Source organism: Caenorhabditis elegans, chromosome IV (assembly GCF_000002985.6).
Source record: "Caenorhabditis elegans chromosome IV".
Lineage (NCBI taxonomy): Eukaryota > Metazoa > Nematoda > Chromadorea > Rhabditida > Rhabditidae > Caenorhabditis > Caenorhabditis elegans.
Window position 1 is genome coordinate 13,988,918 of NC_003282.8, and position 27,033 is coordinate 14,015,950.

Here is a 27,033-nt window from a genome sequence, read left to right on the forward strand (position 1 = left end):
CCAATTTCAATTTTCAGTTTAGTACCTCAAGAGTTAGATCAAGCTGTCAAAAAGTGATCGATTGTGAGCCAATGAGAAATAGAGATAAATTGGTCAACCACCAAAATCTTTTCTTTTTTCATGTGGTTTTCATTTTGCATCTCATTTCTGTTTTTCATCTACATCTAAACATTTTCATTCTTCTCATTCCGTCACCCCATTCTGTTCCCGGAATCATGGAATCAAAAACTGCAATTTTCGAAAAGTAAGTTGGCCTTTTTGTGGGAAAATGACCGGGTTGTGCTTTTTTTCTGTTGCAAAGAGAAATTTGAATCTTTTTCGAGGGTCAAGAACATGTGATTTGCTTAATGGAAATTGGGTACAAAGATGTCTCAAATGGACATTTACAAGAATAAAATTCCTTTTTTTTCAATACTTTAGGAAATTGAAATTTTTTTATTTCATGTTTCAAAGTGTGGTTTTATGCATGGAAAATTGAAAAGCGTACTGACTTTTTTAGCCTTTTATTTAAATTTTTCTATATGTAAATTGACTTGGAATATATTTTTAAATCAAGTTTTCTACATTTCTAATTTTTATTTAGTGCAATTTGGAAAAATGGAAATTTACAAGAATAAAATTATTTTTTTTCAATACTTTAGAAAATTGAAAATTTCGTTACTTCATGTTTCATTGTGTGGTTTTTAGTAGGAAGAAATGAAACGCATAATGATATTCCTATTGACATGGACTCACTTTCTAGTTGCAAATTTGTAACTTAATTTGTAATAAGTCCAATAAAATTTGCCAGAAATTTATAAAAATCGTTGTTTTTTGAAGTTAATCTGCCGCTCATAGGCAACATACAAATTTTTCAACTTTTGAGAGAATTGGCTGAAAATGAATTTTCTTGGAACGCTGCCAAAACATCTATCGCATTGGAAGAATAGTTGATTGCCCGTAAAATATGTGAATGTTTTATAAAACATTGCACAGTTGATTAGAAATTACGAAAAGCTGTTAAATACGCTCAGATGGAATTTTTTTTCCCTTAAATGATAATTTTCGCAATTTTTTCCATTTAATGGAGATGCAAATTGAACGCGCCTGTATCATCCTTCTCTCTCCCATCAATATGCAATTTAGGCGCGCGGAACCCGTGAGATGTCGGCGGCCTGATATTGGTTTAGGTCAAAATTTTTGCCTTTTCTCCGTGAGTGGACGAGAAAAAGGCGGGGCCTAAATATTAGGTTTTCTGCAGTACACGCCACGCAGTTTTTTGTTTTGAGTGTACTATGCAATGAAATGTACTTTTTTATTGTGTTAAGAAATATTGAATTGAACTTACGGGTTTTTCGTTCTGAAAAGAAAATTTTTTTCAGAAAAGTTACTGTTTTCATTTCTTAAAAAATAAGACTTCAGAAAATGGTGGAATTAATACATCTTTTCTGTTTGGAAACCACGCAAAAATAAAAAAAAAACAGTGACAGTGACACTGTATGATTCTGATTGGTTTCTCGTTGCCAATATAAACTAAACACATGAACAAAAAAGTAATATTTAATTATACATAAATTTTCAAATTTTGTGTATCTTCACACTTTCCATATATAGACACTTAATTGTTATGCCTACTCGCATTTCATATCCCGTTTTGAAAATTTCAAATGTTTTGTGAGTCATCGAATATGTTTTGTACCATGCAACACCATGCAAGATTTTGTCAAGAATAATTTTTCCTTGAGAAGTTACAAAATGTAGTCTACAATATAGACAATTTCTGTGAAATCAATTATAGATGAATTCAATTTTTTATTTCAAAAAAATCGTGCACTAAAAGATTTTTTTTTAAATATACATGCAACTGCAACTGCCCTGCGTTTTTTCCATTTTTGTTTGAAATTAAACAATGAAAGTGGAACAGTAGAAACAACTTTAAATTTTCTGAAAAAAATCCATTTCGGCATTTACATTTCTAAAGAACTCCAAAAATGCTTCCACTTTATTTTTTTCATACATCGGAGTTTTATTTCCAATATTCCATTAATTTTCATGTTTCAGTATGTCATTATATGCGTTTCCATATTTTTTATTTTATTATGTTCAACAAACTAACATCCCACTTTTGTATCAATATTCCTTGAAAGTTCAATTTGTTCTAAAACGGTTACCAATTTCATTTTGGCTATCCAATTTTTATCGGAATATAATATGAAATAAAATTGACTTTTTTATTGAGTTGAGATGGAATTGAACCAATATTCTAGAGAAAAAAAAGTTATTGAATTGAACCGCTCACCTTTTTTTTCTCAAAGTTTGAACATTTCCCAGCAGCTGGAGAATTCATTTTCGGGGTTCTCATAGATTTTACTTTGATTAATTCATTTTCAAATTGGTTTTTTGTTCCTAAATCTCAGCGATATTATTGCAGTCTGAGCCTGTGAAATTCTGTGGTGGTAGAAAAACAACCTCTCAAAAGAATAGTTTTAACGAATAGTTTTAATGAGAATAGCTTTAACGAACCGATATTCAAATATTATTGAAACATTAATTTTTTTTTAATTTTCTAAAAATAACCTTTTTCTTTACTGTTTCAAATTGTTGATAAGTGTGGTCAATTAATAAATTTGGCATTACGTGTTGAGAACTGTTGTGTTGAGAACTAGTATATTTTTGGTATAAAGAATATATTCCAACTTTCAGAATTTTTCGAAAATCTTTAGTAGAGTGAAAAGTATTAATGTATTTTCTCAACCTGCAACTCAACCTCCCTGAAAAATAACTGAACCGAAAGCATTAGCTCCTCCCCCGTCTGCCTTTCTTTTCAATTCAAATACTACGAATGAACACTTGCTCTTTCATCCCTCCTTCTTCCACTAAATGCTTCAATCCGTGTTTTTATTTTTGAAATATATATATGGATAGATATACAACGACTACGACCAATTTATTGGTGTCATTTCAAAAGCTCATTTTCCAATTCTAAATCGTTCATTTTAGTATATCGCAGGGCAAATTGGGAAATTAAAACGAGGTATTATTGTTTCTGAAATTCTAAGCGTAATATGAAAATAAAACTGTTGAAAATTATTAAGTTCACAAACATTTCCTACAAATTTGAAAATACATGAGTAACTAGACTTCAGCTCTTTCAGAGTCATACGATGAAAAAGAAAACATTGAAAAAGGAGAAACACAATTTTTTATAAGAACTCGGTGAAACAGTAATAAAAACAAATTACTAGAACTTTTTTTTTCGACAAGTCCTATTTAGCGCCAAAATTGACTTTTTCGTGAAAATTAGTCTGACGACCGTTTCAACATGTTGTTAAAAATCTTGAAATGTTTGAATTTTTTAGTCATTTTTAGTCATTTCACGGAATTTTTTTAGGTTTACTGTTTTTTGTTCTCTTATCGGTGTCGCAATGTAGTTTTCGGTTTAAGAATTTTTTTAAGAACTTTGTGAAACGTGATCGACAAAAATTGTGAGAAATATTTGTTTTTTTTTCTACAAATTCTATTTCTGTCCTTTTTGTGATAGAAAAACTTATATACATGAAAACTATGCAGCTCCCTGTGAATTGTGGAAAAACACCTTTTTTTGTGAAAATAATTTGACGACCATTTCAACATGTTGTTAGATTCATTGGAATTTTAGGCATTCTATTCGTTCGATAATGGTTTTATCTAAAAACCCCCAAGAAAATTGAATTGTTAAACGGTTTTGATGGAAAAAAATCTACATGAAAATTTTTCAAGAGCAGTCTGAAATTGCTGTTGGCCAGTGCTATCTGGAAAAATTGGAAAAATCTCCAACATACCTGAAACTGATACGATTTTTTTCCTAACATAGCTAACTTTTATATGTTTTTATATATTTTTTCCTGTTGTTAAGTTTTCTCGCTGCTCCTATTGTGCTCTTGAAAATAGATACTAAAAAAGGCGGAACACAATTTTTTATAAGGACTCAGTGAAACAGTAATAACAAAAAGGACTAGAACAATTTTTTCGACAAGATCCTATTCAGCGGCAAAAATGACTTTTTAGTGAAAATTTATTTGACGACCGTTTCAAAATGTTGTTAAAAGTTTTGAAATGTTTGAATTTCTTAGTTCTGTCTTTTCGGAACTTAAAAAAATTCTACTTACTCTAAAGTGATTGAAGTGATCTTTGGAGTTTTTTCTGCCTAAAAAAGTTTTATTTCCCATCCAAAATTAGGTTTACTGTTTTTTTTGTTGTTGGCTTATCTCAATGTAGTTTTCCGTTGAGGAATTTTTTAAGAACTTTGTGAAACGTGATCGACAAAATTGTGAGAAATATTTGTTTTTTTCTACAAATTCTATTTCTGTCCTTTTTGTGATAGAAATACTTATTTACATGAAAACTATGAAGGTCCCTGTGTATTTTGGAAAACATCTTTTTTAGTGAAAATAATTTGACGACTGTTTCAAAATGTTGTTAGAATTATTGGAATTTTAGATTCGTTTGATAATGATTTTATCTGAAAACCCCCAAGGAAATTGAATTGTCAAACGGTTGTGATGGAAAAATATACATAAAATTTTTTACGGAAATTTTTAAATTTTTAGTTTATCAAACACTTGCGAGCAATTCCAGAATGTCCAAAGCAAGCTGATTCAAACAGCCTAACTTATTTAAATGGACATCATTTTCATTCAGAAAAAATCTGTTTAAATCTGAAACATTGTTAGTCTGTTTCAACAAGTTGCTAAAATGGTCTGGGTGAAACTGTAAAAACTACAAAAAACAATTTCTACAAGAACCTTTTTTGATATCTTAATCCAATTTTTGCAAAGTAAACAGTTATGTGAACAAAAATTTTCAAAGTCTGTTTCAGCAAGTTGATAAAATGTTTGCATTTTTGAATTCTCATATTGTTTTCAGTTTGGACTTTGGAGTTTGCGAGTCAAAGTCCATAAAATAATTGAGTGAGTTATGTTGTTCGTGCCGTTTTATTTCATCTGTTTTGTCAACTTACATAAAATTGAAAAGTACATAAAACGTCTGAAATAGAGCTGAAACCCCGGACATCCCGGTTGTTCCAGACGTCCGTTTCAAACAGACTTCGGAAGTCCGGCGTATGTTTGTTTATTTTCTAGTTCTCTCAAAGAAACTTATTTTCACAACTTACTTACTAAAATATTTCAAGTTCAGTTTCAACGCGGAACCAAGATTTTCCAAACTCTTTTTAGCTAGAAAAAGCTTGTACATTTTCAAAGTATTGATTAGAGAGTTGATATTTTTAAATTTATTTAATTAATTTATTTATTTAATGGGTCTCTTTTAATCTTACGACTTTCAAAAAAAAAAAAACGGTTCCAAGCCAGTATTTTTGCAATAGTAAAGAAATATATTTTCTTTGAAGTCACAAATGTTTTTCATTATGCCGCTCATCTTTCTTTTTGCTTTCCTTCCGTCATCTACGAGAACAAAAACATATTTATTTTGAATGTTTTGCAAATAAAATTCTGCAAAATTGTTTAACATTCAAAATATCAACTGTTTCAGATGTTTCATAAATGGCAGGCATATTCTTATAAATTATTCTTGAAATTTTACTGTTTAGGTGATTCAATTAATTTAATTAATTACAAAAAAAAACACTTACTGGTTGAGAATCAAAAAAATAGGTGCAATTCTCCTCGAGGAGTACACAAGTTGCGTAATTCGTCATACCTTATCGGTCATTTTTTTTCCATTTTCAAAAATAAAGCGCTTTACCTGGACTTGTTAAATATACCCTAAATAAAACTACATACAAATTTTTGAACGAGATCTTTAGTCCTTGGTATATATTGAAACCTTATGAGACGGCCCTTCAAAATGAAGTGGTCCGTCTTATTCATTTCAATAATGACGGTGATCAGGTATTAGGCAACCTGGTTTTTATGACTACCGTATGACTCTGTGGGACTAGGGGGTTCAGTTTTTTAACAGCTTGTTTAAAGTTCACTTTTACAAAATTTACAAATTTCTAGAATTTGGCCGTTTCATATTGTCGATTTACACTTGAAAATTTTTGTTTAATTCGGAACTGATTCAGATAATTGAACCAGATAAACTTCTTGTCACTTTTGACTAGAAAACAACAATTTTAAGGAGTTTTTGAAAGTGCTTATTGCCTTCTATTTTTTGCATTTTTAATTTTACAGTAACTAAATTTCTCCCAACAGGTTTGAAAATAGATTTTATTTCTGAATTAATGGACTTTTTGCTCAATCTAATTTTACCGGTTTCACAAAATTTGTTTATATCTGAAAAAATTATAATTTTAGTGCAAAGTTTAAATAAATTAAGTAGCGTAATACCACAAAACAGCTGTGAAGGTTTCCATAAAATAATGACAAATTTCCATTCAAATGCTTGCCGTTCTTGCCAAGTAATAACAATTTCCTGTCAAACTCTCTCTCAATTCAAAAATACTTTTCCTTCAAGTTTTCACTGTTTCCTTTTGCATTTTATTTCGATGTGTGCTCTCTTGTTCTCTTCGTTTTTCAATATAAGTCAAAGAGAGAGAAAAAGGTTGTTGTGCTTAATAACTTGACCTCCTTCGCGTCTTTGAATAGAATGCGTGCCGTTGTGTCAGTGCACTTTCCTTTTTTTTTCAGGTGGAAGCGCGTACACTTTTGTCTTTTCAACCTCCTTTTTTATTGTCAGTTTTTGGTTGATTAAGTTTTTTTTTCTCCAGAAAAAATTAATGTTTCTACTTCCCCATTAAAAATATTCGAAATTTAATTAAGTTGGTTCACGAAAAGTTTTGGAGAAATGTTTTAAAATCTGATTTAAAAGTACGAAATTTGTTTAAAACTCATGTTATGGAAATTCGAAATATTATTGCAATACAGTTTAAAAAAATGTTTGAAACACCTTTATTTGTAGTCTTAAATGGAGATTTCTTAGTTTTCGCCAATCATAGTTTAGGAATTCATCCATAAAAGCTTTTCTCCTGGGGTTTTTTTTGGTAAATTATGGTATAACATTTTATAGTTACAAACATTGAAAGGCTCCGAGTTCTCTGAGTTCTTAAAAGAAACCAAATGTTCTGTAAATTTAGCCTTTTCCGAAAAATTCAATTAAAAGAATTTTTTTAATTGTCTAAACAATTTTTGAAGTGTTTAATGCATACTTACTATATACTTATTCATTTATCAACTATGAAAAACATTTTATGAATGTTTTAAAATGTATGTGTCACCATATCCATGATTAGATAGGAAAAAAAATTTTTTTGATATTAAAATCGTTTGATATTAAAATCGAGGTAGAGAACTAAAAAAAACATACACAGAAATGGGAAAAATATTTTTTAGTGAAGTCGGTTTTGAAAAAAAAAACTTACTGTTTCAAGGGCTTTTGTTTTATATCAAATAAAAACAAAACCAATTTTAGAGAATTTGACATTAATTGGCATTGACAATTTGACGACCTCATTGTTTTCCGTGATTTTTCCACAAAAAAAGTTAAAATCTGACCCAATGAGTTCAATTTTGACCGGAAATTTTAAGAGAAATAAATAACACATTTTCAACTTTCACTTCATTGAGTTAATTTTGTGAAGATGAAAAGTTTGGAAAATTTAGTTGCTCTGTTAAAAAATTTTCCGTTAAGAAAAAATAAAAAATAAATAAAAATTTTCAGAAATGATAAGAGTACTCTATCAAATTTACGTAAGTGTGCAAAATAATTTACTTCACAACAAAGACTTCGAAGAATCAATCAATTAAAAATGCAATTTCTTTTAATAACAAATTGAAACATTACATTCCAATATGATTCAATCAAAAACCCGAAACATTCATAATTCAAAACCCACGCCCAAGTCTCATTTCTTACGGCTTCACCCACTACTACATCCATCAAAAAACTACTACTACGAATGAAACTAACGGAAAGAGACAATATAATTCTAGAGAAGATCATAAAAACCTGAGACAGCTTCTTCTTTTGTCTGAGCTCACTTTCCTTTTTTCGTATAATTTTCTAAGTAAGGATTAGTTATTTTGTAGAATTTGGATTTTTCTCAACAATTGTTGATTGTAATGCTTTGAAAATAATTTCAAAAATATAAACAAACACCTTGAAACAGTTAAAAATTGGGAAACTTGTTACATCTGCCAAAATGAAGCCTAATGGTACTAACTAGTGGAGACAAATTGTAGTAATGAAGCAAGTCTGAAACAATAAATAATTTCAAGAAGCAATAAGGTTTTATCGTCAGATTTTTTTCAAAATTAACAAATAACATTGGCAATGTATAAAGAACTTTTAAGTATGACCCAATTTCTTTATATTGTCTAATTTTAGAGTTTTTGATATTACTATATTAGACAGGAAATGATTCATCATACATATGCAAATATTGAAAAGGTACAATTTTAATTTAAAAAACTAAAAACTTTTAATTGCTTTTAACTGGGCTTCAAACCGGCATTTTTTTTCGAAAAACACTCTTTTCATACAAAATAATACTGGCATAAATAGACTCTGATTAGTCTGGAGAACTACTTCAATTAAATATAAAAGTCGTGTAAATCTATAAAATAACATTCGGAAAACTCATAAATCATTCATAAGAAAAGCAAACATGTTATGAGATTTTCTTGAAACAGTAACATTTAAACTTAATTTTATTCATCTCAAAGTTACTGTTTCAAGGATTTTTTATCAAATATGTATGTTTTGAAATTTCTCAAATTTGTTTTCCGAAAATTTATTTTCGCTTACGTTTCTTGAAACATATCGCTCGGAGCAGTGTGAAAAGTTTAAAAACCCTGTTGAGAATTGATATCAGTTAGCTGTTTCGAAGCTCCAAAGTACTCGATTGTTTTACTTCAAAATTATTTTATTATAATTGCAAAATTTCTAAATGAGTTTTTTGGGAATTATTACAACTAGTAAAAAACATTTTTTATTTTATTTTGACATTTTCAAGTTGAGTTTTTCCAACAATTTATTTTGGGAATCAAATGTGGACTTTTAAACAGAATTTCAATGAATATGTATGTATCATCTTTCTTTTCTTTTCACGCTTCTTCAAGAATGTAATAAATGTATGAACCACAAAATTGTTTTCAACATTGAAAATAATCACGTGAAGTTTAATTTGTATTAGAACTCTCAGATCTTGAAGCAAGTTTCAATTTTCAATAAAAATATGTGCCCACCCTGAAACAATATTTTGAAAACGACTGATCGAACAAACTCAAATTATTCTCTTATGAAAGCAAGTTGAAACAGATATTTTTAACTTTTTGAGTAACTCCTTAAAAACTATGTAACAGCTGGCTGCTAATTCAAACCTAAGATAGAAATTGTCAAATTTTTATTTTCCAATTATGAACTCATTATTTATTTACCTAAAAGTAAAACTAGATATTGAAGTGACTTAAATGATTTTTTGCACTGTTTTTTTTTAATTCAAACGATCAGGAAGAAGAAGTGAAGTGAACATTCACTTCAAATTATATGAATCACATGAAACAATATATTTTTTTATTTTTACAGTATTTCAATTAAATTGAGTTAAAACTCCGAAAGTGTTATTAAAATTAGGCGTCTCTAAAAAAAGTGAACTTAAATTTTCAGCAGCATCTACATTTTAGCAAAAAATGACTAAATAAAAACTACCGTATTTCTTTTATTAGTATGAACTCCCTATTATACTTGCACATACAATTCCAAACATGTTTCCATTTCATCAAAAATGTATGTTCGCTACGGAAAAACTAAACCTTTTAAAACTTACTTTTATTTAATTACTCAAAAAAAACATTTTTTGATTAAAAAAATTTATTAACAAATATTGAAAAAGTTTTAACTTGGGTTTTAAAATTTTTTTCGAGGAATTAAAAAAACTATGTTGAAGTTGAAGGTTGAAAAAAAATTAGGAATTCAAACTGAAAAAACGAAGAGTAAAATAAACGTTTTATAATAATTCATATAACTTGTGTGAAACAGTAGTTTTTAACATTTTTCTTTACTCGAAATATGTACTTTTTTGGCTGCTAACCAATATCCAATTTTTCTAATTTCAATCAGTTTTTTAGATATTCCAATGAAACTGAATCCAAAGAAAACTGTCTGGTACTAGGACAAGGATTGCCATCGAAACATTGCTCAAATTCATCCTTATCTTCTCAAAAAATGCAGTTGGATTGGGTCAAAAAGGCCGGGAAAAAGGTGAGAATTGGTGTGTGAGCTGCATAAGCTTAATTATTTTTCCCTTTAAAAAAGGAAGAATTCCTTTGGGATTAGCTGGATAATTGGAAAGAACGGGAGAGTTGAAAATGAGAAGTTTCCTTTTTTTTTGACATTTTGGAGCTCTTTGGATGTTTTGAACGTCTGCCTTTATCTATTTTTTAAATCTTTTTTTGATTTTTTTTTTCATCGCATTTTTTTCTTGTCTGCTATTCGCATTTTTCTTATCTTGAGTTGAATTTTTTCAAGTTCAAAACAGAATACGAATTCAGTTTCAAGCAATTTTTCACTAAGAATCTGTGAAAATTGAACCTGCTGTTTCATATTGTTTTTAAAAATGAGTTTTTTGAATATAATACAGTTTACTAAAATTCATGCCAGTCAAATATTTGCAAAAAAATTCAACAAAAAATTCTCTACTTCCTCTCGTTTTAAATTAGGTCAAAATGCCGAAAATTCGCTTTTTACGATGTAACAAGATTCTTCTAATTTTGGTCCTGTTTAAAAATTTCATATTTATTTTTAATTTTTTATATTTTGAACTAAATATGTAAAAAGAAATCAGGAAATTAAAAAAATGAACAATGGCATTGGCCGTTACTATATCATTTTTTGTTCAAACGAATTTAAATTATTCAATTTTTATGACTTTTGTCAAAAATTGTACAGCAAAAATAAGGAAATAAAGCCAATAGACAAAAACATGTCAAAATTGAGAAAATTGATGAAATTTTCAAATTTGGACCTTGACACTTTTTTTTTGAAAAAAACGAGTTTTACCCAGAACCTTTATAGTTTTCATATATTTTAAGAAAAAAAACCCAAATTTCCAATAGTTTCTGGTCATTTCGGGATGTTTCCATGAAATTTTCTTATTTTTCTCATTAAAATCAACATGTTTTTGATAAATCTTTAGTTTTTTTTTTCATGACGTCACAGTTTTCTAGACCGTAAACATTTCCCGCAATTTTGAATATTAAAGAAGCAGGTGGGCTTCACTAAACACTTCAAGCCGAATTTATACTTGAGATTTGAGAAATAAAACTATTGCAGTATTTTTTAAAAAATTTACTGTTTTCGGTAGCTGATAAAATGCTCAATTTTTCAGTGTTCATTGTTCAGTCTATTTTAATCATCCTTGTAATGAAACTTATATTAGCTATTTTTGGAGTACATCACTGCTTTTTCAGTACAGAAAAAATTCAGAAAATCTCAGCTTTTTTGAAAATATTTTCTTACTTTTTTAGTGTTAGATTAAAATGTAATACTTATTTAGAAACTCACATTTAAAAGTCTTTCCTCTTTTTTCAAAATTTCCTTTTCAACAATTCATAAATCAAAGTAGGAAAAGTGAGAAATCTGTCAGGTTTTGACGACTTTTTTGTGTCGGTTTTGTTTTAAAAAAAAACAACGTTCACTTCAGTATTTATAGGGTTCACAAGATTAACTTTCAATTTTTCAAAGATTTGTGTTCCGATGTCTTAGTATCAAAACTTAATTTCTCACCGACAAATTTTCAATTTGAAACAGTGATTTTTTATTTCAAAAAAATTATGCTTCAAATTGTTAATGAAGGGTTGCATAAAAATACAGTTTAGTGTTAGACTTATTATTAATTTTCACAAAAATTTTTGCTATTATTTTCTAGATAAATGTAACAGTTTCATGAAATTCAAACAAAATTTCACTGAACACGATCAAAAGTTTTTCAAGTTTTTTAGTTTCAAAAATCTATTTTGAAGTCTGAAAATGAAACAATTTTGCTCTGAGATTTTGCTCTCTGTAACAATACTGTATTAATTCCATTAACCAATTAATTTCAAAAATGATTGATAGTCTTTTTCTGAAACAGCATAAAAAATTTGGTTCCTTGTTTCCAGTAATCGGATCTTTGTCTACTCCTTCTGAATAACTACTTGATGTTTCAAATTTCCAAGTTACCATTGACAACAGAGTGAATGGTCTAAAAGTGCATTTGCTCTATGATGAATGTGAAAAGGGAAACCATTTAGACATGTACACTCAGTTAATTGGAGCTACGGAGGTACATATTCATCATTTTTGACTTTCCGTTGTAGTTCAAATGTTGGACATTGTAGAGTTAGAATTAGGTTGAAACGGATCATTTTTAGATATTTCATTTGCTGAAATTTATAAGATTTTTTTTTGACTAATGCAGTTAAATGTGTTTATTAAAAAAGTGGGCATTAAAAAATGGAGGATTAAAAGTTTAAAAATCTAAAATTTAAAAAAAAACGAATGTTGGTAACTCTTTTTTTTTTCATTTCAGTTTCCTGTTTCACTGATTCCTTAAATGAATTGTTTAATTTGACAATTTTAATGACTCACAAATGACTCAGAAAATTCTATAACTATCCTAAAAATTATCCTAAAAATAACTTAAAATATATGTGTTCAAATATAAAATTGAACAAAAATTCTAAAGTTCAAATTTTTAGACTATTAAGACCAAGTATAAATTTCTACTTATTTGATGTTTATTATAATTTTGAGATTTGTTTTTGAGTCTTCAGAAAACACCGATTAAAAACGTTTCAATTCAAAAAATTTCCTGCTTCAAAAATGTGTTTTAGGTTTTCTTAAACAAAATTAATTGATATGTCGCAACAATGCTATCCCTTTTCAAATCTCTAAGCCAATCTGAACTGTTCCGAAATTTTGTTCAAAATATTAATTTTCATTCACATTCACTGCCATAGTGTTGTACTACTTCCCGTTCCCATCCAATTCATGTTTTTCTTCAATTTTCCACTAAAATGTTTATATTTGGTTAAAGCCCATCTCTTTCCGATTTGCTTTCCTTACTAGGGGGCGTCCCATCTTCTTTTTCACTCTTTTTTCCCAGAAGGAGTTCTATTTTCTCAACCAGTGCTTCCTATTCAATTACTTATTCATTTGATTTGGTGGCCAATTCGACTTTTTATTGTAGTCGTCAGAGTCTCCACTTGTTTCGAGAATTTTAAATTTCAATTTTATAACTTTCGGGCTCAAACATCTCGTTTTTTTGTTTTTATTAACAAACAAGACTAAAATAATAGCATTTTGCTGAAAAAAATAATAATTTACGTCTAGATGATGAAACAGTAAAATTTTTGGCATTACATTTTTTTTGGAATTTTTATTTTAAAGATTGTTTAAAAAATACAATCATGTTTCATTCAGTTAATTTGTAGATTTTCCGAATAATCCTGTTCATGTTTACTATGAGCAGCATCCTAAAAATGATTCTTTGCATTTGTGCTGAAAAATTCATTTGTCAATATTTTGAACATACTGATAAAAATGTATTCATACAAGTTTCTAAAAAAAACTATTTTCGAAGTTGTATTCACATTAAAAAATAGTTGTCTGTTTTCGAATTATTACAAAATTTGAATTTTAAAAAAATTTAAAGTAAATTGTGTGATTATCAGTTGAAAATTGCAGTTTTACTTATGCAAACTGTAGAATCACAAAGAAAAAAATTCCATTTTTTTCGGTTCTTTCGTCAGTTTTTGAGAACACTTTCTATTTTTAAAATACATAACTCAAAGACATAATTCAATATTCCATTCAAATAATAATGAAACGTTCTATGAATGCAAAAAAATTCCTGCCTTCCTAGGCAACCTTGGCCTACCTTGCGCATGCCTACCTAGCTATAAATGTATTGAAATGGAACTTTCTAATTATCGAAAAAAAAAACAAATTTGCAATGATTCACTATAAATTCAATAGATATCACGCTTAAAGGCACGTAGGCAGGTAGGCTGGCAACAATGCGAGCCTGCTTAAAATGAGAACCCGCGAACGCCAAGATTTTTCTTTCTCTTTTCATACTATTCAGAACAAATTTGAAATTTAAAAAATCTTACTGTTTCACGTAGTTGATTTATTTTGATTTTTATTTAACTGTTTACTTATTCATTGATAATATCAGTGTTTTTCAAATATTCAAAAAATCAACCTGTTAATTTCGATTCTCAATTCCTCATTTCCATCAAATTGAGCTTATTTATTAAAAAACCAAAAATTTGTCCATCCTTTTCGCATTCAGTAAGTTATTTTGAGACCACCAGCTTTTGATGTGATACTTTTTATATCCTAGGCAGGTAGGCATCAATGTGTGCCTGTTCAAAAAAATTGTTGCAATAAAATTGCTGATTTTACATTATATCTAAAATTACTCCCTTTGAACTATGTATTTAAAATTTTTGAAATGAAATTTAATTAAATTTGAAATTCACTGTTTCACGATGTCGATTTAGCCCGATGTTTATCTGAAGATTTTGCTAATTTTCTTTTTTTTATGCATTCCGAACCTCCCAATTTTCCATAAATGTCTATTTTTAAATTTCCAATATCTCATTTTTTTGATTCTATCGAATCCATCGAAATGTGTTCTTTCACACGTACCTCTTCCCTTAAATATCCAGAAAACTCATTGGTCTCAAAACTTATTTGGAGGTTACGGATGGTTGACTTTGGCGGTGGATTATATGCCAAAGCGTGACGATTCGGAAAAAAAGAAGAACTCGCCGCCAAAAATATATTCCGGTCTTCAGGTCATACTAATACCTAAAAATGAAGCTCACGTTGAAGAAATCCGTATTCTCAAGGGATAAACATATCTTGCAAAAGGTTACTGTTTCAGGCGAATTTTAGATTAAATTGAAGAAATGTGAAAATCAATTTGTCAAGATAGAAGATAGTTGAAGTAAAAATCCATATTTGAATTTTCAGGCGACACCACTATTCGTTCACTTTCTAATGATAGTAAGTGTGGGTGCCTACGCAATATTTGGAGCACTTGTAATGAGAAGTCTTGAATCGAGAACTGTCACAAGTATTGAAAAGAAGACGGATGTTCACAGAAGACATGTTAATTTGACTAATTGTAAGTTTTGTGGATCAAAGAGAGAACATTTGAAATAAAAATGTACCTGATTGAAAAATATAATGAAACCATATTATTTATTTTTATTTTTTTTCATTTAGAAAAAATATCTTCAAAGCTGGTTAGAACTGCTTAAACATTTGTTTTCTGAGACTATACAATTTCTGAATAGTTTCGAAAGTTTGAAATTCAAAACAATAAGTTATTTTTACAATTACGAATTTTGCGGGTGCAAAAAAATACGCTCGAAAATCGTTTCAGGAGATCCATAAATGATTGAATTCATAGGTAAAGGCTATGTTTGTGAATTCTATGCACACTACAAAGTGCCGAATAATTTAAAATTCAACATTATTGTTTGGAGTAGTTGTACTATCCGAAAAAATCTACTCGATATTTATTAATTGTCAGAAACTGTAAAAACATTTTTACGAAAAAAAATCTTTTTTTTTCACGAGCTGAAAGCTTTTAATAAACCAAATTATACTTTCAGTTCAACATCCACCAACTCCAATCACATTAGAGCAAAGACATCGACGGAGACGCAGACATAATGAGACAGCTTTGGAAGACCATTTGTCTGAAAAGTGAGTTCATGGGGGTTTTTGTAGTTTTCCCATTGTTAATTTTTAATCAAGTAAATATTTTATTTCGAAAGATCGTATCAAATAGGCTAAATATGTTAAGTATTTGAAAACCATTGTATTGTTTATTCTATTCTACAATAAACTCTCTTCTTGATACATTCAATACATAACAAACCTGAAACATTATTTTTTAGAATTTTCTCCAAAATTTCGCTTTTTAACTGATTTTTTTTGTCCGGTTTCCAGGAACCGTTGTAGCAACTGTTTTTGAACTATAAAGTGAAACTTACAAAAAAACTAGCAATAACTGAAAAGTTCTGAGAGATTTTTTCGGGAAAATTAAAAAAAAAAAACTGAGAAATTGGAACTTTTGATCAAAATTATCGAAAAAATAAACCGAAAATGGACACTGTAAAATGGACACACAAAATTGACATTGAAAGCAGAATATAATTTGAAAACAACTTGAAACATGAAAATCAAAAAATAATTTTCAGATTATCCAGAGAAAAACGTGCAGCAGCGCATATCATGAGAAGTCGAAAATGCGTTATCAGTGTGATAAAGGTGATTTTTAGTTTTTTTTTTTGTTTTGGCTTGGAAAATATTTGAAGTAATAAATTTTAATTAATAAAGAAAGCTCACTACTGAAATCTGAAACCGTATTGAATTCGAAATTATGTTGAAACAGAAGAAATTTTAACACAAGAAACATAGTTTTTATTCTATCTATTTATGATTTTTAGTCGTTTTTTACTACTATGTATTTCAAGTTTACATTCAGGTTAAATATGAATTCACTCTAACATTAGGTCTCCAAAAGTCATCAAATGTTTTGACCGCCCGAAGTGCTCCATTTCGGATTCAGTATTTTTCTACAATAATTTTTTTGAAGATTTTTTGACGACCGACAAAAAACTTTTTTTGAACGGTTTTTTTTTCAAACTTTAGTTGTTTTTTTTAATGCATTCTAAACAAAGCAAAATTCACACACAAACCTCAATTCAAAGCTGCAAAGAAGCGAGATCGGAAAAATGCCTGAAAAAAATGGATCCGAGTTAGGGCACTTGGGGTGGTGAAAACATTTTGTGACTATTGTCCAACCATGGATGATAACATAAATTCCCACCGTTTCAAAAAAAACCGATACGCGACGAACAAAGTTATCAATTTTGACTCGGAGCTTATTTGGAAACCGAAATGAGTAGCCGTACTGAGAATTGAAAACCGTTCCAAATACGAAAGCATGTTGAAACAGTAGAAAAAAAATATAATTTAGTTTTCTATTTGTCTATTGAATGGCGAATGCTAATTGATGTCTGGTGCTCCAAATTTCTTTTAATTCCAATTTTTAATTTTCACTTTTAACTGTTTCGCCTAACTCATAATAGTAAGCTGAGCGTGCAAATCTTTGCTACTTCGTGAACAGTTGTTAATTTTAAATTTGTTTTTTTCTAGAAAATGTCAAGCATGGAATGTTCATTTGACACTCTCGACGAGAAGCTCGTAAAAGCACTCGATGAATGTTACCACGTGGCAGTTGAACATAATACTCATGTGAATCATGTACTTTTCACGAATAGTAAGGAAGAAGTGGAGTCAGTTGGGGAAGAAGCAGAAGAAGATGTTTCCGAATGGTCATTTATGGACTCGTTGTTGTTTGCATTCACTGTTATTACGACGATTGGTGAGTTTTTGGGTATTAATTAGAGATTTTGAAGGGTGAAGTAAAGATGGGACTACTGCCATTCGAATTGCTTGTTCTTATTTCAAAAAATGGTGAAACAGTAACTTTTTGAAAAAAATTGTATTAGTGAAAAATGGGGATTTACACTCTATTTTAATATTTTTTGTTACAATTTCCTACTTTAAAAGTTTTTAATATTTTTTCTACCATTTCAACTTTTCTCAAATGATACCTAAAGTGACCGGGCACAACAAAAATCAATAACAGTTTCACATCACACAAAATTGTTCCTTATTAGAGTATTTTAACAGGTTTCTGCATTTAATTTCTATTTTGAAAATGATGCAATTGTTTTGAATTGACTGTTTGAGTGAGAGAAATTGCTTTTTTTCTATAAAAAAATTACTGTTTCGAAAATTTGGTAAAACATTCAGTGTAGTTTGATAACATGTTTCGTGCAGTTTCATGATTCCAATTTATTGTTCGAAAATTAATAAGCGAACTAGTGGAAAAAGATAATCAAACAGGACAGAATGTGCTCTTATAGTAATGGAGAAATTTCAAAATAAAATGAGTTTTTTAGTGTTTTATCGCCCACCATTAACCGAGTTTGACGTCTACCTTAATTGTGTAATGTCCTTTCTAAAGTCGGGTGCTGAAATTCTTGTAAGAAAATAATTTCCAAGCTCAGTTCCAGGAAAATAACAAATTTTTATCGTAAACCTCGTACTTACTATTAATAAATAGTTATATTCCAGGATACGGAAACGTGGCACCTCGAACATTTGGTGGCCGTCTATTTGTCATTGGTTATGGTCTAATTGGTATTCCGTTTACACTGCTGGCAATTGCAGATCTCGGAAAATTCATATCAGAAATGATGGTGGAGGCGAAAAGTTTTTGTAGGAAAACCTGGAAGTGAGTTTGATTTTGAGAAGAAAAAATCTAGTCGACTTGAGTTTGAGTTCTCCAAAAAAATTCAAGAAGTTCGACAAAAATAATAAAATTTTGAAAAATCAGCTGGTTAAAAAAAACTTACTGAAACAGTGAGAAATAGTATTGCCTGCTTATAATCTGGGATTTTATAGCAAAATTGAAACAAAAATTTGTTCTGTTTCAAAAATTTTTGAAAATTGTTTCATTAGTGCCTGAAGTATTAATTGGTGTTCTGCTTCAAATTATGTGATGCTTTTTTCTCTAAAAATCTAACCAATAAAGTCAAGTGTGACGTCACACGCTTCAAGTGTTTTTCTATCTCAGCAACAATTTTAAAACTTCCAGAAAACTCAAAAAAGCGTGGAACCCGAATTTCATTCGCGCAAAGGATCTTTCAAATACGGATATTGAGGAGAAAATATTGGATAATGAGAAAATCGAAAATGAGCCGGAAACTTCAGAAGTATCAGAAGAAGAAGACGATTTGACAGAGACAGAAGCCACGTCACTTTTCATTTTATTTTTGGTTTATATCGCATTTGGAGGGTTCATGTTAGCTGCTTATGAACCTGATATGGACTTTTTCAAAGCGGTCTACTTTAATTTTGTGACATTGACATCAATTGGTCTGGGAGATATTGTACCGAGAAGGTAGGTGCTTGAAATTCTAGTTTAAGGAAACTGAATTTGACTTTAAAACTTGAAGTTTTAAAACCATTTAGCTGAAGTTTAAACTATTTGGTAGTTTCAAATATTTTGAAAAAAAAAACAACTGTTTCAACATGTCTATATGAAATCAAAGGAAAATGCTTAGAATATTCCCCGTTCACACGTTCTACCAACAAACACGTTCAACACAAACTGCAGTAAAGAAAAAACGAATATTTTTAGTATCTCTGATTGATTCGTCTCATTTTCTCAATCCAAATAAATTCAAAGAAAACATTGACTGTTTCAAGCTTATAATTTCAATCTAAACATTTATCGGGATTTGGTGATTTTAATTTTTTCGTCGCAATCCATAGGTTTTTATTCAAATTAAAATTTTTATGTTTTAAAACTTGAGATAAGAGTAATCTGCTGTAAAAACATAGTTATTTTTCCCTTAAACATGCTGATGAAGCGTGACAAATTTAGAAACTAAAAACATTTGAATGAAGCGCATTTGCATTCTAAATTTTTACTGTTTCAACATTTTGATAAAATCAGCAAGTTTATACTTTCATCATTGAAGTTACATAACCTGTTGAATTATTGAATTTGAGAGCAATACCAATAAGGAAAATATGGTAATTAGAAATAGGAATTAACTCGATAAAAAAAGAACGAAAATGTTACCTTTTGTCAATTTTTAAATAATCTAATTTTTAAATTTCTTTTAAAATAATCTGAATTTCTTATGATTTCAAAAAATTTTTCATTGTCGCGAAAATTTAACTGCTTCAGATTTACCATTTGAAATATTACTTTTTATAGCTTTTATTGACTCAGAAAAAATTTCATTGATGTCCCACATTTCTTTACCGTTTCAACACCTCGATTATATGAGTTCGTTATAATTTTAAAAATAATCTCGCGTTAGCACCAAAAGATTTTTTCAGTATCTCCAAAATTCGACTGTTTCATATTCCTAATTTAAAAACACAACATTTATTAGTTTATTATAGTTTCTCGACGGTGTGTTGTCCTTATTTCACGTTCTCAATCAGATCACCAAAATTTCTCAATTTGGTGAGAATATAAAAATGATCCGAAACTGTATAGACAAGTAAAAAGTGTTTTGTTGCGAAAAAAACACTGGTTCAAGGTAACTCTAAGCTTCCTTATACTTTTGAATATTTCTTCACTGCCGCGAGAAATTAACTGTTTTAGAGTTACCATTTCAAACAGTACTACATATTGTAAGATTTCAATCTGAGGATTTTTTGTGTCTCCACTAATATTTTGATAACATTCAACTTATGAAAAAAACACATTTTTTATAATTTCTGATTTTTGAAGCTATGGCATAGCTTTTCAAAATTTAGATTTTTCAGTTGGAGCTTTCCCAGTTTGTTTACAGATTGTTCTTGCTTTATCGATACAAATAAAAATATAGTGCCATTTACATCTCACTACTTGAACCGTTTCAATATCTCGATATAATGATTCCATTTTAATTTTGAAAACGATATTCCTACCTTTAAAGTGTTTTTTTGGTTCAGTCTAAAATTTCAACTGTTTCATATTCACAATGAAAAAATGCACTTCCCAAATTTTAATTCTTGAATATTTATAACTTTGAAACAGCTATTGAGTATCTTTTTTAGAAATAAATATTTTTAAAAAATGATTCGAATTTAAATTTTGAAAAAAAAATTTCAGGGGAACTCTAAGTCTCATCATACAAAAAAAAAAGCAATAAGTTAATCATGACAAATGAGTTTAAATTGTTTTAATTCGAAAATTTCAAAGTTTCTCCCAATTTTCAGTACAGTTTTATTACAAAAATTTTCCACAAAGCATCATTTTTGAATTGAACAGCGGGAATGAAACAAAAAAGAAAAAACATATATTTTTAAGTCTGTGTAGTTCAGCTTTATCGAAATGTGGTTTTGTCAGTTTCAATATATTGATTCCATCTCTTAATTTTAATATACATTTATTATCAATAAACAATTTTCTTCAGTGAAACCTATATGCTCATTACAATAGTCTACATTGCAATTGGTCTTGCTCTTACCACAATTGCCATTGAAATCGCCGCAGATGCATTGAAGAAGCTGCATTATTTTGGAAGAAAAATCGAAAATGTTGGAAATGTGGCTATATGGTTTGGAGGAAAGAAGTAAGTTCTCAGTCTCAATAGATTTTAGTTATACAACTTTATTTTCAAAGAAGCTCTGAAACGGAGAATTTTTTTCAAAAACAAAAATTGTTCTACTGTTTCAACAGAACTATTTAATAACAACTATCTGAACTGTAGTATTCACAATGGCATGGTGGTATTAATTTTTTCAGAATTACAATGAAAGCACTGGTCAAAAACCTCGGTGACCAGTTCAATCTTCCAACTACCGTAGTCAAGAATTTGAATTTGGATCATTTTGTGGATCAAGCGATTAAAGTGGAGGAAGGAGAGATTGAGACACTCAGACCGCCGCCTTATGAGCCACCGTCTGATCGATTTGAAGCTGAATTCGCTGATGAACCAGGTTAGTTGAAACTGAAAACTGTAAGGAAGTTGTTTGTATCGAAACTGTTATATAAAAATTGCTGATTTTTTTTTAAATTTTTACCTTTTTCAAGCTGAAATTTAAAAAATCAAAACAATTCAAAAAAAAATCTGATAAAATTTGACTTTGAATATTGGTTTTCCGATTTTCCATATATCAAAAATGTAAAAAAATAATAATAAACTATTAATGTTCTTTGTAGAGGTAGTTAAAAATAATATTCCACTGAAAAAAGCTATTTTTCAATTCAAATATTTATTAATGTTTCACAATTAAATTATATACTGAAACAGCCCACGTTTGAAGTTATCTTTTATTTGTGTGATTCTAATGAATATGCAGTGCAAATTCAGAATGTGAATGGATCCGTGATCCGACTCCAACTCCACCCCCATCACCTCAACCGGTTTATCGTCTTCCATCTCCAAAACCAGTTACACCGGAACCTCTACCAAGTCCAACAATAACTGATGTATCACTTGCGATTGCAACACCATCACCTGAAGAATCGGATGATGATCAAGGTTTGATGTTAGAGAGTGAACATATTTTAGTTTGATTTTTTGATAGAAATTCGGTTAATGATTGATTTTTTTTTGAAAAAAATTATGTTTCAAACTATTTATTTGAACCAGGGCTTTTTAACCGAATATTGCTGAAGATACTTGGTTCTTATACATTACTACATTACGAGCTGAGGCTCGCTCAAATAAATTAAAAATCCTAATAGAAGCACTCTGATATCACATCTCGCTCAAAAAACATCGAGATTATTTTGAGAAAACAATTACAGTTTCAAGGAACCAAGAAAACGCCTTAAAAGTTTTCCTGTTTAATTTTACTAACCGCTCAATATCTAGGCATGAAATTCAGTTATAACCTTGGCTGAAACCTTGAAAATCTAGAAATTACCTATCACATCTTTCCAGAACTAATTCTCCCATCACCTGAACCGAGTCCAGTTCGAGAGCCAACTCCACCACCGCCTCCACGGGAGCCAACACCTCGTGAGCCAACTCCTGAGCCAGAGCCAGTTCGAGAGCCGACGCCTCCACCTCCGCCACCTGCCAAGCGTAAGTTTATATTAACAAGATAGCTATGTTTGTTGTATGAAATAGTAAAAGTTTCGCCGATTTTTTACAAAAATTCCTTGAGTTTAACATTTTACTGTTTCTACAGTTTGATACAATTTGATGCAGTTTATAATATTTCAATCTATGGTTCAGTCAATCTTACGAATTTTTATTTCCAGCCCGTCCACTGACTGCCGCTGAAATCGCGGCTCAAAAACGCAAAGCGTACAGCGAAGAAGCATGGCGTCGATACCAAGAATACCAGAAACAATGGAAGAAGTTCCGTCAAACTCAGAAAACTCCCGCACCATCTGGAGCCTCTACATCAGGGGCATCAACATCAAAACCGTCTGGAACATCACCGGAAAGTGGAGCCGGAGTATGTACTGGACCATCAACAAGGAGTCAATCAATAACATCAGTTGCATCTGGAAAGACATCAAGAAGTGCAACACCGGAAAGCAAGAAATCATCACATTTGAGTGGCTCATCGAGAAGAGAAAGCGGTGGAAAATAATTAAAACTTGTGTAATTTTTAATGAAAATAAAGTTTTGTGCTACGAATTTACATTTTTCAGTGTTTCTAGCAGCGGACACTCGCAGACTTGAATAAAATTAAACTCGTAAAAAAAGAATATTCGATTCATTGAATCAATGAAACCAATTTATTAATTTATTTGTTTTAAGAAATCGATCACAAATATGCTTGGAAATTGCAGTATCTTTTCAAATTTTCAAACGAATCTGGCATCTCCCAAAATCCAACTCTATTGTAGACAAAAAGGTCTATTACTTATTAAATTACTATTTCTTATTAAAACTATTACTTATTAAATTGATATAAATTAAAATATTCTAAAAGAATCCTTTATTTATCAGGTTGTCCCATAAGTTTTTGTACTATTTTTTTTTTGAAAAAAATTTATTTCTCTCAAGCGACAAGTAGTACTATTCACACAAGTATTCACCATTAGTGTCCACCACTTGTTGCCATTTACTAGGTAACATCATGATGCCACGGGAGAAGAAATCCGGCGAACGCGATGAGAAGAAAGTGGAGAGTTCAGTTTTGAGATGCTCTTCGTCGTCGAATTGCTTGTCGCGCATGTAGTCACTGAGAGACAAGAACAAATGGTAGTCGGTTGGTGCAAGATCTGGAGAATATGGTGGATGCGGTAAAACAGTCCAACCAAGATCTTGCAGCTTTTGGAAAGTCTTCTTGGCGACATGAGGCCTAGCATTATCGTGAAGAAAATATAGTTTTTCATATTTTCCGTTGGTCTTTTCTGCAACTCGGTCCAATTGGGCACAATAGTAATCAGCAGTGATAGTTTTATTAGTTGGCAACAATTCCCAGTGCACGGGTCCTTGAACACCCCACCAGACACAGATCATAATCTTTTTTGGGTGAAGATCAGGCTTTGGCGTCGGTATTCCTTTCTCACCGATCGGAAGCCATTGACGTTTTCTGGAATGGTTAACATAGAGCACCCACTTCTCATCTCCAGTAACCAGATTGTTCAGCCAATCGAACTTTCGACGAAAAGTTAGAAGTTGAGTACAAACGTTGACCCGAGTGAGCTTCTGTGATGCCGAAAGTTCATGAGGCACCCAAATTCCAAGTTTTGAAGTAAAACCAAGGCGACCCAAGTGACGTGCAATTGTGCTATGACAACACTCAAGCTTCTCTTCCATTTCACGAAGACTAAGACGAGGCTCTTCCTCCACCAGCTTCACTAGGTCTTCTTCATTTAACTCTACCGGTCGCCCAGAACGTTCTATTTCTTCGAGACTGAAGTCGCCGTTCTTGAACTTTTGAAACCAACTCTTTGCTGTATTATAAGAGAGTGCTCCCTCACCCATCGCACCGCATATGTTTCGTTCCGCTTCCATTGCTGAATGACCAAGACGAAATTCATAAAGAAGAAGCAATCTAACGTCTCGACGTTCAAGTTTCATGATTGTCATCGTGGCAAAGTAGAAATGGATGAAATGAATCTTTTCTGAAAGGGGACGACCCGACCTTGACACGACCTACGATGAAAAAATTTTAAAACTTTCTAGAAGTTTTGGAAAAATATTTGAAAAAAAGTACAAAAACTTATGGGACAACCTGATATTTAATAAATATTGCTCCGACGGATTTTCTGCCTACGCTGGACAGAAAATTTTGAATTTAACAATTAATTAATTTGAAATGGAAAAATAATAATTTTTTAAACATTAATTGGGTCGACAACGTAAAAATAGTGATTTTTATTGACATTTTTTATTGCTTTTTCAATAAAAAGATATTGGAGGTATGGGGAATCGAACCCCAGACTTCTCGCATGCAAAGCGAGCGCTCTACCCCTGAGCTATACCCCCGGACGAGTTTATTGGTTTGCGGGGCGGCTTCGAATAGAGATGCCAGAGTGTGTTCGATGTACAGCAAAAAAGGATGGAGGAGGTGGTTTGGGAAGAACAATGGAGATGTGTTCACAAAAAAAGTACGAGATTACTCAAAATTGTATACTATTCAATTACAAATTTTGTAGAACTTGATTTACCAAAAGATGTAAATGTCTCGACTGCATGTATAGAGTTCTTAATAGCAATCTGGAACATAAATAAATTGGAACTCTAAATTCAAATTTTGCTTTAAAATATCTTACTGCCTCTGTTCTTCGGATATTTTTAAAGCTGAAAAGTTTCTTAGCAACCTCTCTATACTGTGTAGACACTCGGAAACTGATCACACAATGGACGATGGCATTTAGAATAGATAGATTTATAAATAGTTTGTCAAGACTTTTTACACACGTTCTGGAAAAAAATTATGGGGGTTTCGTAAGGTTTATTTCAACTTACATAATAGACGAATAGTCGTAGTAGAAGAATTGGTAAGTATGAATAATTCCACTTGGACTTTCTGCGATCATTGAGAATATCGTCATTATGGCAACCATTTTCACTGATTTATCATTTGAAGCGTTTTTATGTGGACTGTTAAGTTTTTGTCGTGCGCGTGAAGCTTCATGGAGGCATTTAATTAAGCCTATAGTCAAGAATGGAAGAGTTACAGCCGGTATGATCTGAAACAAAAAATTATATATCGTACATATGTCTTCAATTAGTATTGCGCCCGACTGATTTACTTTGAAAGTTCTATCTCACTTAGTTTGAAGCATATCTATAAATAAAAGGTGCCAAGTATGAAAAAAAAAACTAACACATTTGTTGTTCTTTGAAACGTTTTTAATAGAGCAAGCGACAATTGAGATATAACCTGCCAAAGTTGAACAATCGGGCGCAATTCTAACGGTTGTCGTATAAAAATTTTTAATCCTAGTGGTTCACTGTTTCAGCATCGTGTTATTTATGCCTTTGTATTTTACGTTTCAACTGATATAATGGCGCCGACGAATTATTAAAATCTAATAATATCAGGGAAAGGTGTTTTAAAATTTTTATTGGTACCATTGTATAGAACAGGCTAGGCGTACAAGTTGAGTTTTATTATGACCAAAATTTTAAAAGCCCCGAAAATCATTTCTATATGTTTAAGCTAGAAAATATTGGGATTTTTCCCGGATTTTGAATATAAGATTTCCTCATTTGCACAGAAATTTCGAGCCTGTTTCAAAATCTGTACGAATAAGTTTTGTCATTCGGGTGTTGTTTTATAAAAAATAATAAAAAAACAACTATAAGATCTTACTTTTGTAATACCCTCGGACATCAACGAATACTTTACAACAACGGGCCAATAATCATCGAATATTCGACTATTTCCAACAATATATGTATGTGGAACTTCAAAATCTAGTGGTTCTTCACAATATAAACTGGCTTGCAATCCATCTTCTACTACCCTGTACTGACCAATATATGCAAATAAGGTAAGAAGAAAGCTTATCAGGAATGTTGCTATGATAGTTTTTAAGGCAAATTTTGGTGTGGAAACGAAATTGAATTTGGCGTTCATTGAAAACTGGATAATCAGAAAACGAAATAAAGCCATAAAAAGAGCAAGCCACGTGGAAAGTCGACGGAGAATATCTCCAAGAGCTCTCATCAAAAGCTCACATAGAACATGGAAATACCCATGAGTAACTCTTGAAATATACCAACATTTGTAGCCTTCATACATTTTATTATGTAAGTAAGTAGATATAATTGTATCGATGTATACATAATTAATATGAAACATGGTATATAAGTCACTCGAAGTAATTCCAATCATTAAAACGTATACACTATTGGCTCTCAGTGATTTTCTAGTGATTGTGATGAGGTGGAAAATATTAATTAGAAATCCGAAACAGGAAAAAATAAATGTAAAAGGATTGGAGAAAATTAATAGTTTATCAAGTTGTATAGCTAGTTCCTGAAACTTTGCATTATCCGGATGGGAATCTTCATTTACATAATATTCGCTGAACGTCCAATTCATCTTTTT

The 27,033-nt window shown here is 30.5% G+C and overlaps 2 protein-coding genes and 114 non-coding genes across 118 annotated transcripts; 61 read left to right on the forward strand and 55 right to left on the reverse strand.

The window, feature by feature from the left end:
- Positions 1 to 163: 163 nt before the first annotated feature.
- On the forward strand, positions 164 to 23,157 carry egl-23 (Potassium channel domain-containing protein; the record flags this gene model as incomplete). 3 transcript variants are annotated; one of them, NM_001268846.3, is made up of 13 exons in its annotated part: positions 164 to 244; positions 10,047 to 10,179; positions 14,941 to 15,094; positions 15,588 to 15,681; positions 16,179 to 16,248; positions 17,140 to 17,368; positions 18,127 to 18,286; positions 18,650 to 18,955; positions 20,973 to 21,131; positions 21,305 to 21,498; positions 21,873 to 22,043; positions 22,449 to 22,592; positions 22,772 to 23,157. In NM_001268846.3, 13 exons carry the CDS (start codon positions 216 to 218, stop codon positions 23,107 to 23,109), a joined length of 2,181 nt encoding a protein of 726 aa, NP_001255775.1. The 3 variants fall into 3 exon arrangements, with proteins under 3 accessions (NP_001255775.1, NP_001293999.1, NP_001255776.1); NM_001307070.3 differs by lacking the exon at positions 164 to 244 and having other exon boundaries at positions 10,144 to 10,179; positions 22,772 to 23,109; NM_001268847.4 differs by lacking the exons at positions 164 to 244; positions 10,047 to 10,179 and adding an exon at positions 14,776 to 14,838 and having other exon boundaries at positions 22,772 to 23,156.
- 21ur-1737 lies at positions 488 to 508 on the forward strand. The gene has a single exon (NR_057969.1).
- Positions 710 to 730, forward strand: 21ur-1342. The gene has a single exon (NR_057970.1).
- 21ur-10423 lies at positions 713 to 733 on the forward strand. The gene has a single exon (NR_057971.1).
- On the forward strand, positions 1,415 to 1,435 carry 21ur-11253. Its single transcript, NR_057972.1, has one exon.
- 21ur-3331 lies at positions 1,418 to 1,438 on the forward strand. The gene has a single exon (NR_057973.1).
- On the forward strand, positions 1,615 to 1,635 carry 21ur-13348. Its single transcript, NR_057974.1, has one exon.
- Positions 2,078 to 2,098, forward strand: 21ur-2741. Its single transcript, NR_057975.1, has one exon.
- On the reverse strand, positions 2,081 to 2,101 carry 21ur-656. The gene has a single exon (NR_057976.1).
- 21ur-9531 lies at positions 2,461 to 2,481 on the reverse strand. The gene has a single exon (NR_057977.1).
- On the forward strand, positions 2,613 to 2,633 carry 21ur-14567. The gene has a single exon (NR_057978.1).
- On the forward strand, positions 2,614 to 2,634 carry 21ur-637. The gene has a single exon (NR_057979.1).
- Positions 3,138 to 3,158, reverse strand: 21ur-8854. Its single transcript, NR_057980.1, has one exon.
- Positions 3,339 to 3,359, forward strand: 21ur-1612. Its single transcript, NR_057981.1, has one exon.
- On the reverse strand, positions 3,381 to 3,401 carry 21ur-11792. The gene has a single exon (NR_057982.1).
- Positions 3,384 to 3,404, reverse strand: 21ur-3788. Its single transcript, NR_057983.1, has one exon.
- Positions 3,385 to 3,405, reverse strand: 21ur-8962. The gene has a single exon (NR_057984.1).
- 21ur-133 lies at positions 3,647 to 3,667 on the forward strand. The gene has a single exon (NR_057985.1).
- Positions 3,892 to 3,912, reverse strand: 21ur-8690. Its single transcript, NR_057986.1, has one exon.
- 21ur-1502 lies at positions 4,092 to 4,112 on the forward strand. The gene has a single exon (NR_057987.1).
- On the reverse strand, positions 4,210 to 4,230 carry 21ur-4517. The gene has a single exon (NR_057988.1).
- Positions 4,469 to 4,489, forward strand: 21ur-7107. Its single transcript, NR_057989.1, has one exon.
- On the reverse strand, positions 4,664 to 4,684 carry 21ur-6635. Its single transcript, NR_057990.1, has one exon.
- On the forward strand, positions 4,739 to 4,759 carry 21ur-6518. The gene has a single exon (NR_057991.1).
- 21ur-4882 lies at positions 4,876 to 4,896 on the forward strand. The gene has a single exon (NR_057992.1).
- 21ur-10543 lies at positions 4,879 to 4,899 on the forward strand. Its single transcript, NR_057993.1, has one exon.
- 21ur-520 lies at positions 5,257 to 5,277 on the forward strand. Its single transcript, NR_057994.1, has one exon.
- 21ur-1778 lies at positions 5,546 to 5,566 on the forward strand. The gene has a single exon (NR_057995.1).
- 21ur-9437 lies at positions 5,605 to 5,625 on the forward strand. Its single transcript, NR_057996.1, has one exon.
- On the forward strand, positions 6,276 to 6,296 carry 21ur-3578. The gene has a single exon (NR_057997.1).
- Positions 6,745 to 6,765, forward strand: 21ur-2766. Its single transcript, NR_057998.1, has one exon.
- Positions 7,098 to 7,118, reverse strand: 21ur-7983. The gene has a single exon (NR_057999.1).
- 21ur-10218 lies at positions 7,384 to 7,404 on the forward strand. Its single transcript, NR_058000.1, has one exon.
- On the reverse strand, positions 7,691 to 7,711 carry 21ur-13311. The gene has a single exon (NR_058001.1).
- On the reverse strand, positions 7,692 to 7,712 carry 21ur-2865. Its single transcript, NR_058002.1, has one exon.
- Positions 8,019 to 8,039, reverse strand: 21ur-1092. The gene has a single exon (NR_058003.1).
- Positions 8,115 to 8,135, reverse strand: 21ur-2421. Its single transcript, NR_058004.1, has one exon.
- 21ur-2432 lies at positions 8,303 to 8,323 on the reverse strand. Its single transcript, NR_058005.1, has one exon.
- 21ur-7833 lies at positions 8,543 to 8,563 on the reverse strand. Its single transcript, NR_058006.1, has one exon.
- 21ur-15137 lies at positions 9,108 to 9,128 on the reverse strand. Its single transcript, NR_058007.1, has one exon.
- 21ur-6318 lies at positions 9,109 to 9,129 on the reverse strand. Its single transcript, NR_058008.1, has one exon.
- Positions 9,172 to 9,192, reverse strand: 21ur-896. The gene has a single exon (NR_058009.1).
- 21ur-5432 lies at positions 9,418 to 9,438 on the reverse strand. The gene has a single exon (NR_058010.1).
- Positions 9,541 to 9,561, forward strand: 21ur-13504. Its single transcript, NR_058011.1, has one exon.
- 21ur-11606 lies at positions 9,677 to 9,697 on the reverse strand. The gene has a single exon (NR_058012.1).
- Positions 9,891 to 9,911, reverse strand: 21ur-7383. The gene has a single exon (NR_058013.1).
- 21ur-6941 lies at positions 10,559 to 10,579 on the forward strand. Its single transcript, NR_058014.1, has one exon.
- On the forward strand, positions 11,316 to 11,336 carry 21ur-1182. The gene has a single exon (NR_058015.1).
- 21ur-5413 lies at positions 11,661 to 11,681 on the reverse strand. The gene has a single exon (NR_058016.1).
- Positions 11,982 to 12,002, reverse strand: 21ur-9632. Its single transcript, NR_058017.1, has one exon.
- On the forward strand, positions 12,081 to 12,101 carry 21ur-7301. Its single transcript, NR_058018.1, has one exon.
- 21ur-3617 lies at positions 12,126 to 12,146 on the reverse strand. Its single transcript, NR_058019.1, has one exon.
- Positions 12,131 to 12,151, reverse strand: 21ur-10703. The gene has a single exon (NR_058020.1).
- On the forward strand, positions 12,539 to 12,559 carry 21ur-3153. Its single transcript, NR_058021.1, has one exon.
- On the forward strand, positions 12,816 to 12,836 carry 21ur-5245. The gene has a single exon (NR_058022.1).
- On the reverse strand, positions 13,235 to 13,255 carry 21ur-965. Its single transcript, NR_058023.1, has one exon.
- 21ur-14666 lies at positions 13,414 to 13,434 on the forward strand. Its single transcript, NR_058024.1, has one exon.
- 21ur-7414 lies at positions 14,118 to 14,138 on the forward strand. The gene has a single exon (NR_058025.1).
- On the forward strand, positions 14,491 to 14,511 carry 21ur-7353. Its single transcript, NR_058026.1, has one exon.
- Positions 14,890 to 14,910, forward strand: 21ur-6008. The gene has a single exon (NR_058027.1).
- Positions 15,099 to 15,119, reverse strand: 21ur-9648. The gene has a single exon (NR_058028.1).
- On the reverse strand, positions 15,446 to 15,466 carry 21ur-5328. Its single transcript, NR_058029.1, has one exon.
- On the reverse strand, positions 15,798 to 15,818 carry 21ur-6433. Its single transcript, NR_058030.1, has one exon.
- Positions 15,799 to 15,819, reverse strand: 21ur-12833. The gene has a single exon (NR_058031.1).
- On the reverse strand, positions 15,801 to 15,821 carry 21ur-10137. Its single transcript, NR_058032.1, has one exon.
- On the reverse strand, positions 15,802 to 15,822 carry 21ur-11477. The gene has a single exon (NR_058033.1).
- 21ur-1110 lies at positions 16,090 to 16,110 on the reverse strand. Its single transcript, NR_058034.1, has one exon.
- On the reverse strand, positions 16,091 to 16,111 carry 21ur-10206. Its single transcript, NR_058035.1, has one exon.
- Positions 16,277 to 16,297, reverse strand: 21ur-12477. The gene has a single exon (NR_058036.1).
- Positions 16,305 to 16,325, reverse strand: 21ur-7297. The gene has a single exon (NR_058037.1).
- 21ur-12446 lies at positions 16,308 to 16,328 on the reverse strand. Its single transcript, NR_058038.1, has one exon.
- Positions 16,874 to 16,894, reverse strand: 21ur-4279. The gene has a single exon (NR_058039.1).
- 21ur-3726 lies at positions 17,097 to 17,117 on the forward strand. The gene has a single exon (NR_058040.1).
- On the forward strand, positions 17,352 to 17,372 carry 21ur-4767. The gene has a single exon (NR_058041.1).
- 21ur-3633 lies at positions 17,403 to 17,423 on the reverse strand. The gene has a single exon (NR_058042.1).
- Positions 17,821 to 17,841, forward strand: 21ur-989. Its single transcript, NR_058043.1, has one exon.
- Positions 17,875 to 17,895, forward strand: 21ur-6824. Its single transcript, NR_058044.1, has one exon.
- On the reverse strand, positions 18,345 to 18,365 carry 21ur-12631. The gene has a single exon (NR_058045.1).
- Positions 18,348 to 18,368, reverse strand: 21ur-6754. The gene has a single exon (NR_058046.1).
- 21ur-14456 lies at positions 18,349 to 18,369 on the reverse strand. Its single transcript, NR_058047.1, has one exon.
- On the reverse strand, positions 18,351 to 18,371 carry 21ur-15204. The gene has a single exon (NR_058048.1).
- On the reverse strand, positions 18,404 to 18,424 carry 21ur-12387. Its single transcript, NR_058049.1, has one exon.
- 21ur-9059 lies at positions 18,526 to 18,546 on the forward strand. The gene has a single exon (NR_058050.1).
- Positions 19,124 to 19,144, forward strand: 21ur-3431. Its single transcript, NR_058051.1, has one exon.
- 21ur-2042 lies at positions 19,300 to 19,320 on the forward strand. The gene has a single exon (NR_058052.1).
- Positions 19,364 to 19,384, reverse strand: 21ur-10498. Its single transcript, NR_058053.1, has one exon.
- 21ur-3869 lies at positions 19,534 to 19,554 on the forward strand. The gene has a single exon (NR_058054.1).
- On the forward strand, positions 19,787 to 19,807 carry 21ur-10953. Its single transcript, NR_058055.1, has one exon.
- Positions 19,788 to 19,808, forward strand: 21ur-8156. The gene has a single exon (NR_058056.1).
- 21ur-4354 lies at positions 19,873 to 19,893 on the forward strand. Its single transcript, NR_058057.1, has one exon.
- 21ur-4104 lies at positions 19,876 to 19,896 on the forward strand. Its single transcript, NR_058058.1, has one exon.
- On the forward strand, positions 19,967 to 19,987 carry 21ur-2949. The gene has a single exon (NR_058059.1).
- On the forward strand, positions 19,972 to 19,992 carry 21ur-12743. Its single transcript, NR_058060.1, has one exon.
- Positions 19,997 to 20,017, reverse strand: 21ur-5220. Its single transcript, NR_058061.1, has one exon.
- On the forward strand, positions 20,218 to 20,238 carry 21ur-12314. The gene has a single exon (NR_058062.1).
- On the forward strand, positions 20,476 to 20,496 carry 21ur-4644. Its single transcript, NR_058063.1, has one exon.
- 21ur-15041 lies at positions 20,479 to 20,499 on the forward strand. Its single transcript, NR_058064.1, has one exon.
- 21ur-314 lies at positions 21,128 to 21,148 on the reverse strand. Its single transcript, NR_058065.1, has one exon.
- On the reverse strand, positions 21,129 to 21,149 carry 21ur-8199. Its single transcript, NR_058066.1, has one exon.
- Positions 21,272 to 21,292, forward strand: 21ur-14427. Its single transcript, NR_058067.1, has one exon.
- 21ur-4562 lies at positions 21,273 to 21,293 on the forward strand. Its single transcript, NR_058068.1, has one exon.
- On the reverse strand, positions 21,446 to 21,466 carry 21ur-12357. Its single transcript, NR_058069.1, has one exon.
- On the forward strand, positions 21,827 to 21,847 carry 21ur-9178. The gene has a single exon (NR_058070.1).
- Positions 22,173 to 22,193, forward strand: 21ur-465. Its single transcript, NR_058071.1, has one exon.
- 21ur-7381 lies at positions 22,176 to 22,196 on the forward strand. Its single transcript, NR_058072.1, has one exon.
- Positions 22,356 to 22,376, forward strand: 21ur-6539. Its single transcript, NR_058073.1, has one exon.
- 21ur-2203 lies at positions 22,734 to 22,754 on the forward strand. The gene has a single exon (NR_058074.1).
- A 29-nt stretch (positions 23,158 to 23,186) lies between the features above and the next one.
- 21ur-11321 lies at positions 23,187 to 23,207 on the reverse strand. Its single transcript, NR_058075.1, has one exon.
- A 1,666-nt stretch (positions 23,208 to 24,873) lies between these two features.
- On the forward strand, positions 24,874 to 24,960 carry Y37A1B.334. Its single transcript, NR_058076.1, has one exon. It is a non-coding gene; the product is annotated as an Unclassified non-coding RNA Y37A1B.334 (non-coding RNA).
- Y37A1B.t1 lies at positions 24,888 to 24,959 on the reverse strand. Its single transcript has one exon. It is a non-coding gene; the product is annotated as a tRNA-Ala (tRNA).
- A 146-nt stretch (positions 24,961 to 25,106) lies between the features above and the next one.
- On the reverse strand, positions 25,107 to 27,027 carry srw-63 (G-protein coupled receptors family 1 profile domain-containing protein; the record flags this gene model as incomplete). Its single annotated transcript, NM_070285.2, has 4 exons — positions 25,107 to 25,190; positions 25,247 to 25,397; positions 25,443 to 25,666; positions 26,293 to 27,027. The coding sequence occupies 4 exons, from the start codon at positions 27,025 to 27,027 to the stop codon at positions 25,107 to 25,109; spliced, it is 1,194 nt and encodes a 397-aa protein (NP_502686.2).
- On the forward strand, positions 25,462 to 25,482 carry 21ur-13723. The gene has a single exon (NR_058077.1).
- On the forward strand, positions 25,977 to 25,997 carry 21ur-8258. Its single transcript, NR_058078.1, has one exon.
- 21ur-7884 lies at positions 26,254 to 26,274 on the forward strand. Its single transcript, NR_058079.1, has one exon.
- Positions 26,716 to 26,736, reverse strand: 21ur-10631. The gene has a single exon (NR_058080.1).
- On the reverse strand, positions 26,834 to 26,854 carry 21ur-12474. Its single transcript, NR_058081.1, has one exon.
- Positions 27,028 to 27,033: the final 6 nt, after the last annotated feature.